This window comes from Nematolebias whitei, chromosome 7, assembly GCF_014905685.2.
Source record: "Nematolebias whitei isolate Nwh7 chromosome 7, NemWhi1, whole genome shotgun sequence".
In the NCBI taxonomy this organism is placed as follows: Eukaryota; Metazoa; Chordata; class Actinopteri; order Cyprinodontiformes; family Rivulidae; genus Nematolebias; species Nematolebias whitei.
The window spans coordinates 12,610,512-12,619,527 of record NC_056504.1 but is presented as its reverse complement, the minus strand read 5'-3'; the positions used below and the strand labels follow the sequence as shown (position 1 = coordinate 12,619,527).

Genomic DNA, 9,016 nt, shown 5'->3' with positions numbered 1-9,016 from the left:
GAGAGGCGAGAAGAACCTGTGACAGTGGTGCTTTGAGGCGACAGCACAAACCACTGCTCCACCCAGTCAGAATCAATATGAGTAAAAATAATCGACGCAACTCCATTAACTTCTGTTTAAAACTGAAGCCAAAATGTACATTTTTCACGGCACTGCCATGTTGTATTTTTGGAGCCAAAGAAAGGACTGACGGGCTGTGCCCTCAATACAAACATCTCGTCTCCAAAGCCTTCAGCTGATAACAGACTCAATCAGCTGAACATGAGACGTTCAAGTCTCAAATTAACTTAAACTAAACAACTTTATAAAATGCATATTCGAGCAACAGCAAGGCAAGAACTACATGAATCAAATAAAAACTGATATTTTATAAAAAATGATCTTAATTGTATTTAATTTTTTTGGTCAAATGTCCCATTGGTTTTCATGAAGGGATAAAAAGGTGTGCTGGAGTCAGCCACTAGAGGGAGCACTTCTTTTGGCTTCTGGTTTATCATGTCAATGGGCAGCGCTGAACTCGTATTTCTCCAAAAAGATACCTACAGCAGGTAAGATATTAACTGTTCATAACATTTTTAAAAAAGGAAAACACTCCTGAAAAGATCTGAACTACTGACTGAAGGTCCAGAAACTCCAAATAACATGATTCTCATTAAACAGAAGCACGGTTTATCTCTGGCTGCAACATGATGGTCTGATCATCCTGTGGTGGTTCTGCTGCTTGGAAGGTGTAGATGTTCATATAATCGGTTCATCCATCTCAACACTTGATCCATGTAGTATTTACTACAAACACCTACTAGAATGAAGGGTTGGTTGCTCTGCTCTCACTTGGTGATGCTCAGGGTCAGAATTCATGGTTTAGTTAAATTAATTAGACACGTTAATATTTAGGTTTAGATGTTGAAACCGGTCCAGGGGGCTTTCTGGGTGGAGTTTGCATGTTCTCTCCGTGCATGCGTGGGTTTTCTCTGGGTACTCCGGTTTCCTCCCACAGACCAAAAACATGCATGTTAGACTGATTGGTAACTCTAAATTGTCCCTAGGTGTGAGTGAGCGTGTGAATGGTTGTTTGTCTCGTTTGTCTCTATGTGGCCCTGCGATGGACTTGCGACCCGTCCAGGGTGTACCCCGCCCTTCGCACAGTGATTGCTGGACATGGGCACCGGCGACCCCCGTGACCCAAAATGGAATAAACAGGTAAAGATAACGGATGGATGGATGTTGAAACCATGATTAGGGGTACACTGTGCATGCATTTCTCCACATCAATTAGAAAACAGGCTTAATTCTCAGTTTGTAACTGAGAATTGTGACAATATGCTTAAAGAAGCGCACCTGCTACATATTTTCTGGCACGATTGAGCTTTTTCAAACGAGATGATTAATTTCCAGCTGTCACAAATTTTCAGTTTCTTAAGTCCTTTAGGTCAACAATCCATCCATCCATCCATTTTCTTTACCCGCTTATTCCATTTTGGGTCACGGGGGTCGCTGGTGCCCATGTCCAGCAATCACTGTGCGAGGGGCGGGGTACACCCTGGACAGGTCGCAAGTCCATCACAGGGCCACATAGAGACAAACGAGACAAACAACCATTCACTCTCTCACTCACACCTAGGGACAATTTTAGAGTTACCAATCAGCCTAACATGCATGTTTTTGATCTGTGGGAGGAAACCGGAGTACCCGGAGAAAACCCACGCATGCACGGAGAGAACATGCAAACTCCACCCAGAAAGGCCCCTGGACCGGGGTTTGAACCAGGGACCTGCTCGCTGAGAGGCAGCAGCTCTACCAGTTGCGCCACCGTGCTGCCCTAGGTCAACAATATGTCCATCAAATTATTTTAAATAAATTTCACTTTTAGAGGTGTTACTGTCTACTTTTTTATTGACCTATCTTTGAACTTGTGTGTCTGCAGCACACTTTATGCTTATGAACCCACACATACAAAACTCAAGGCAAGTAACACAACATTCTAGGAAGATGAGGACATAAAAGACAGAGAAACGTCTGAATAGCAACTTAAAGATCTGTACTCGTGGACTGGGTCATCAGTTTATTTTAGAAAAAGTTACAAAAATAAATATATTTAAAAACTGAGTTACGTGCACAGAGCAGTCTGTATAATCTAAGCCTGAGGGGACTTCAAAAAGCCATCGTTAACGTTATTGTGAATTAAAATTACACATTTCACTTTTTTTTTCTTTTGAGTTTTAATAAAGTAACACAAAAATGCTCGTCCTGCAGCTTTGGCTTGTCGTGGAGCTGCAGCGGCGCTGGAGGTGATGGTGCTCTTCATGATGCTGACTCACCAAAATATCGCCGACTTTCACACTTTCTCACGTCTGCTGATATATTTCTAAAGGCAGTAAATCTATGAAGCATGCACCATGCGTTCCCTGTGTCATGATGTTTCACACCTGACCTATATGAACCCCACCTTCCTCCAGATGTTCAATAAAAACCTGAATGCACCTGAAAGACCAAGCCCTGCAGACATGATCCATGTTTTAAAAACTTTCTATTATCAATAAAAGATTTGTTTGAGCTTGTGGAGAAACTTCCACACTGTTTCAGGTGTTTTTAAAGCTTTTAGTCCAAACTGGGCTGTGACACCAATTTACCATAGTCCCTTTAACTCCTGTTCAATAAAACCCCTCCCTGGTGACCAGACAGCACATCATCTCCCCTTCTGTCTTGTCTCTTCGTCTCTGCATGTTGTTCAGCAGTCAGTGGCAGCCACAGGCTTCGACCACCATGTTGCGGTACTTCTTCAGGATGACGTTGGAGCTGTCGTCGAAGTACAGCACCGAGATGGCGTCGAGCTGCGTGGGGGCGCAGCAGGGCTTGGGAACCGTTCCAGGGTTGATAAAGTGCACCTGACGTATGAAAGGAAGTAGAAACAAAAGAACTTCAGAGGATGCGAAGGCTGCAGTGAAAGTGGCATCAGGGACTGTTTGGGGACTTACCAGAGTCTGCACAATGGCGTGGTTGGTGGGGTTCATGTACGAGTTCAGAGGGAACGCGCACTCTCCCTCGCAGTAATATGCAGCATAGCCCTCTGGTGCAATTATCCAGTCCTGAACAAAGGAAACCCACGAGCACAGCTTCAGCCAAAGCCTCACTTCTGAACAAATATAGAGTCTGGTTACGTTGAAGCTGCGTACCTGCCACCCCAAATCTCTAAAGCTGACATACAGCTCATGTTTCTTACACCCCTCCTTAGAGAAACTGAGGTTAGCTGAAATGTGCAGACACAAAAGGTTATGGGTGAAAGTTCTTGCACACACAATGGCTCTGCAATGCTCAAAGGTTTGCGCACCTGTTGCAGTCTCTGCTGCCTTCGCTGCATCTTGAGCAGTCCTCTGTGGTTTGGAGCGGTTCGACTTGCGGGCCTTGTGGCCGTGAGCTGCTCGGGCACTGCGGAACCGCACCCCGCTGGCTTTGAAGAAGACGACGAGGAAGGTCTGCTTCTCCTTTGGCTCCCTGCCTGTCACCAGGCTGGCCAGCCGGGGGTTCATCCTCTGACCTGCAGAGGGAGGCAGAGCAAAATAAAACTTTAGCTTTGACAGCGGCAGAAACATAGATTCCTTGATGTATGACTTTTAATCAACTTAAGAGTCATAAAAGACTATTTTATTACTGACCACGGCTGTCCTCCACGATCAGGTGCAGACCGAGGTTCTGTTCAGGGCGGAGCAGCCAGAGGGCGCTTGTAGCAGTCAGGTCAAAAACCAGCCATCCTTCTTCTGAAGCCCACACCTCTCTCTGATCCAGCAGCAGCAGATCCACCTCACTGGAGGACAAAATGGTCAAAATTGCAATCAGAGTCATTTTCAGAAAACTGCATCTCTCTTTCCTCAAGTTTTCAGTCATAAAAAGTGACGCTGATGAAATGTTTCTTTGTGAAACTGGAACAAATGTTGCTCTGGGAAGTTTGGACAAAAAGCAAAGGAGTGAAGTATTCCATGTATCCTTTGGGCGAATGATTTAAGCTGTGTGTTCAGTCAGATAAAAATGTCAAACTGCCTGTGTGGTCCTTTAGAAATACTGAAGCAGGTTATTTCATGTTGTTGTGGAAAAGCACCCCACCACAGTTGATGTGAGGCTCTGACTTCTCGATTTGTGCTCGTTTTTCACAGTTTAAAACCACGATGTAATAAAAAACACAACGGGAGGACACTTAACGACTGAACTCTGGAATGAGTGAATGGATGCTGATTATTTTTTCCAACACTTGACTTCATTTTCTTAAAACGACTGAAAAAAAAACAATGACAAATATTTCATTTTAATGAAATGTTTGTTCTCATAGTACCTCTCCTGCTGTGAGCATTCCTGCAGAAAAGCCGTCCCCTGCTTCACAGCACATCTGTTTAAAGACATCAGAGGTGTCTCTGCCCTGCAGCCTGCTCGTCTGTGTGGTCTGAGCATGACAATGGTCTTATCTTTACCACCATCCCCACTGCTCCACATCAAACACTCCTGGCTCCACATCACTCCCTTTATTATGGAAGTCATGTTTTATTATTATTCATGCTGTCAGTTTGAAGAATCAGACAGTAAATTAACACCAGGATACCCTGAACTGTGTATGTCAGCTGGTTTATGGAGTGATTAGGCAAGTTAGAGCAAGTTCACCATATGAAAATGTATTTATTCCTCATCTTTATCTGCCGAAGGGCGATAATGTTGTGCATGTCAGAGTCAGAGTCAGAGTCAGAGTTTCTTTATTGTCATTCGCACCTCATGTGGTACATGTGGTGGAGCGAAATTATGTACACGGGGTCCCAGTTACATCCAACAATAAAATGTATAAGAAAAACAGTAATAACATCTAAGATATGAACTAAGAAAAACATCAACTAAATATACACTAAGCACTCATAACATAAAACATTGAACATCAGCACAAACATGAACATGAGTCTGTGAGCAGATGTGCATGCATGAACACATCAACATTGAAACAGATCAGCAGCAACATGAAACAGATCAGCAGCAACATGATATGGTTTTTCACAGTGATTATTCTAGTTAGAGATTCATGAGTCTAACAGCCTCAGGGTAGAAGCTGTTCCTCAGTCTAGTGGTTCTACACTTAATGCTCCTTAACCTCCTTCCTGAGGGGAGTGGGGCAAAAAGTGTGTGTGCTGGGTGGGTGGGGTCCTTCATGATGCAGGTGGCCCTCTTCCTGCATCTGGAGGTGTAGATGTCTGTGATGGTGGGGAGACTGATTCCAACAGATTTCTGTGCAGCCTTCACCACTCTCTGCAAAGCTTTTCTTTCTGCAGCTGTGCAGCCTCCATGCCACACATTGATGCTCGAGCACAGGATGCTCTCCACTGCACACCTGTAGAAGGAGGTGAGGACTGAGCTTCCCAGACCAGCTCGCCTCAGCCGTCTGAGGAAGTAGAGTCTCTGATGAGCTTTCTTGATCAGGCTGGTGGTGTTGTTGCTCCAGCTGAGGTTGTCATTCATGTGTACACCCAAGTACTTGTAGCTGGAGACCACTTCCACCGCAGATCCTCTTATGTTCAGGGGGGTGTAGGTGTTTTTGTTCCTTCTGAAGTCCACAATCATCTCCTTTGTCTTCTTCACATTGATGTGAAGGTTATTCTCTCTGCACCAGCTCTCCAGGTGTTCCACCTCTTGCCTGTAGCTGGACTCATCATTGTTTGTGATGCATCCCACCACCGCTGTATCATCTGCAAACTTTACAATGTGACAGCCTGGATGGGTAGCTGCACAATCATATGTGAGCAGAGTAAACAGAAGGGGGCTCAACACACATCCCTGAGGAGAGCCAGTGCTGAGGGTTATGGTGGAGGAGGAGAGGTTGTGGATCCTCACTAACTGTGGTCTGTTTGTTAAAAAGTCTAGTACCCAGTTGCAGATGGAGGGGCTTAGTCCTAGTGTGGATAGTTTGTCCATCAGGGTTTGGGGGATCATGGTGTTGAAGGCGGATGTGAAGTCCACAAAGAGCATACGGACGTAAGAGTTTTTCTGCTCCAGGTGGTTGAGTGCAGTGTGGACCACAGAGGAGATTGCATCCTCTGTTGATCGGTTCTCACGGTATGCGTACTGATGAGGGTCCTCGTTGATGTTGATGGTTGTTTTGATGTGAGTCATGACAAGTTTTTCGAAGCATTTAGCGACTATCGGGTGAGGGCCACTGGCCGATAGTCATTCAGACCAGTCACTGTAGAGCTTTTTGGGACTGGGATGATGGTGGCAGTCTTCAGGCAGGTGGGAACTGTCTCCAGGGTAAGTGAGGTGTTAAAGATGTCTGCCAGCACCTCACAGAGCTGATCAGCACATTCCTTCAACACTTTTCCGGGGATGTTGTCTGGGCCAGTTGCCTTGTGCGGATTAATCCTCCTGAAGGTACTCCTTACTTCTGCTGAGGTCACGCTGAGATGCTCTTCATCCGGTGGCGAGGTGAGTCTGGTGCTGGGTGGTCTGTTCGGGTCTTCAAAGTGTGCATAGAACTTGTTGAGGGCATCAGGCAGAGATGGGTCTTTGGGGCATTGTTCACTCCTTCCTTTATAATCTGTTATGCACTTAATGCTCCACCACATGCTCCGAGGGTCTTGTGAGATGAATTGACCCTCGATCCTCTTTGCATATGTGCCCTTGGCCCTCTTAATACCAGCAACCAGCTCTTTTCTTGTCCTACTCAGCTCCTCTGAGTTTCCAGACCTGAAGGCAGTGTCCCTGGCTTCCAGCAGGGTACGCACCTCTGCATTCAGCCAAGGTTTTCTGTTTGGGTAGCTTTTAACATTTCTGATAGTGGAGACGGTGTCAGTACATGTACTAATGTAACCCAGTACTGAGGATGTGTATTGGTCAAGATCAAGCGAACCTCCATTTTCAGCAGCTTCTCTGAAAACCTGCCAGTCTGTTCGGTCAAAACAATCTCTCAGTATGGGGCCACTGTCCTGGATCCAGCATTTAACTTTCTTTTGTACCGGTCTGGAGCGTCTCAGCGGGGGCATGTAAGCAGGAGCCAGGAAGATTGAGATGTGGTCTGACAGTCCTAGGTGGGGGCGGGGTTCGGCTTTGTATGCATCTTTTACGTTCATGTAAACACGGTCCAGCGTGCGGTCTCCACGTTTTGGAATCGTCACATGCTGATTAAAGCTTGGGAGACAGTCCTTTAGATTCACGTGGTTAAAGTCTCCGGCTACCACGTAAAGAGCCTCGGGGTGTTTGCTCTGCAGCGAGCTGATGATATCATGAAGCTCCTGTAGTGATTCATTAGCATTAGCGTCCGGAGGAATGTAAACGACTGTGATAAAAGTCACTGTGAACTCTCGGGGTAGATAATGTGGCCGACATTTCACTGTTATTTGCTCCAAAGCCTTCGAGCATGAGCTATTTACAACAGTACAGTTCGTGGACCAACTCTTACTCACGTAAATGCATACTCCGCCCCCCCGTGATTTCCCCGTTAGCTCGCTGCAGCAGTCCGCTCGAAAAAAAAGAGTGTCATCCAGCTGGAAGACTGAGTCCGGCGTTTCACTTGTAATCCACGTTTCTGTGAGGCAAAGCACCGCACACTTCTTCATCTCTTCTGAGGCGCCCGCTCTCAGACGAAGTAAATCCATCTTGTTGTCCAACGAGCGGACATTCGACAGAAAGAGAGATGGCATGGGGAGTTTACCGGCTTTAGCGTTAGCTCGTAGCCTCACCATAACCCCCGCCCGGCATCCTCTCCTCTTAAGCCGGGAGCAGCGCTTCCTCTTCTGCCCGCTGGAACGCCTCTGCTGCAGCTTCCAGGTAGATGACTTTAAGATCTGCATTCTGCCGAGCGTAGCTTTGAGTTTTTTGCTGATTTCTGCTATATTTCGTGGCAAATCCGCTCCTATTCTCATCAGTTCGGTTCGGCTATAGTTCACACGCATAAATCGCGCAGAGTCAGGCACAGAGTCAATATCAAAACTTCTAAAAACTGGGATGGTACCGGGAGCCTGTGAAGCTGCAACTGCTCTGAGCGCGGCCATCTTGGTTACATGTGTGCATGTTCATGTGTTAAAATAGCTCATGAACCACTGATTTTTATTTTTATTTTATTTTTATTTTTCTATACAATCTCAGATCTATAATGACTGGATGTAAAATTAAATATACAAAATGCTGCTGCCAGAGTCTTAATGGGAGTTGATAGGAGAGATCATCTCTCCAGTTTTAGCTTCTCTCAATGACTCCCTGTCAAATTCAGAATTGAGTTCAAAATCTTAAGATAAGATAAGACAGAACTTTATTGATCCCACAGGAAATTGTTCCAGAGTTTCAGTACAAAGGAACATACACAAGGAATCACACAAGAAATGAAAAATAACAGAGAATATAAAAATACCAGCAATTAAGTTCTAAAACAGGTCAGGTGCAGACAGAAACATTAAAGTGTTTATTGTGGTGTAGGATTTATTTTATTGTTCTATATATAGAAAAGGGGGAGGAGTTGAAAAATTTGATAGCCACAAGGAGGAAGAACTTCCTGTGGCGTTCTGTGGAGCACCTCGGTGATCTCAGTCTATTACTGAAGGTGCTGCGGTAAGAGTCCAGTGTGGCATGCATTCTAACCTACAAAGCTCTCAACAACCTAGATCCATCTTATATTACAGATTTTATTGTTCCATGTTTTCCTAACAGAGCACTTCGCTCTCAGGCTGCAGGTTTACCTGTGGTTCCTACAGTTTCCAAAAGCAGAATTGAATGAAAATCGTTCAGTTATCAGGCTCCTCTCTTGTAGGACCAACTTCCAGTTTCTGTCTGTGAGGCTGACACATTGTCCAGTTTTAAGACTTTCTGTTTGATAAATCCTATAGTTAGGGCCGGCTTCGTTTCCTGAGCTATCCCTTAGTTATGCTGCTGTAGGCTTAGACTGCTGGAGGACAAACTGTCCTCATTTCCTCAAAGAGACTAATTTTGCCATTGTATGGAAATATAGTGATGACATTATTATTATTATTATTATTATTATTATTATTATTATTATTATTAT

The 9,016-nt window shown here is 45.0% G+C and overlaps 1 protein-coding gene across 1 annotated transcript in view; it reads right to left on the bottom strand.

Annotated features, from left to right (window-relative positions):
* Positions 1-2,666: 2,666 nt before the first annotated feature.
* LOC119412279 (bone morphogenetic protein 7-like) overlaps positions 2,667-9,016 on the bottom strand; it is a 24,111-nt gene continuing 17,761 nt past the window's right edge. The window contains exons 3-7 of the mRNA XM_037679267.1: positions 3,654-3,802; positions 3,329-3,535; positions 3,174-3,247; positions 2,976-3,086; positions 2,667-2,885 (exon numbers count right to left, since the gene is read on the bottom strand). Of these exons, the coding sequence (XP_037535195.1) occupies positions 2,736-2,885; positions 2,976-3,086; positions 3,174-3,247; positions 3,329-3,535; positions 3,654-3,802 (691 nt within the window). The 3' untranslated portion in view covers positions 2,667-2,735. The remainder of the gene's footprint in view (positions 2,886-2,975; positions 3,087-3,173; positions 3,248-3,328; positions 3,536-3,653; positions 3,803-9,016) is intronic.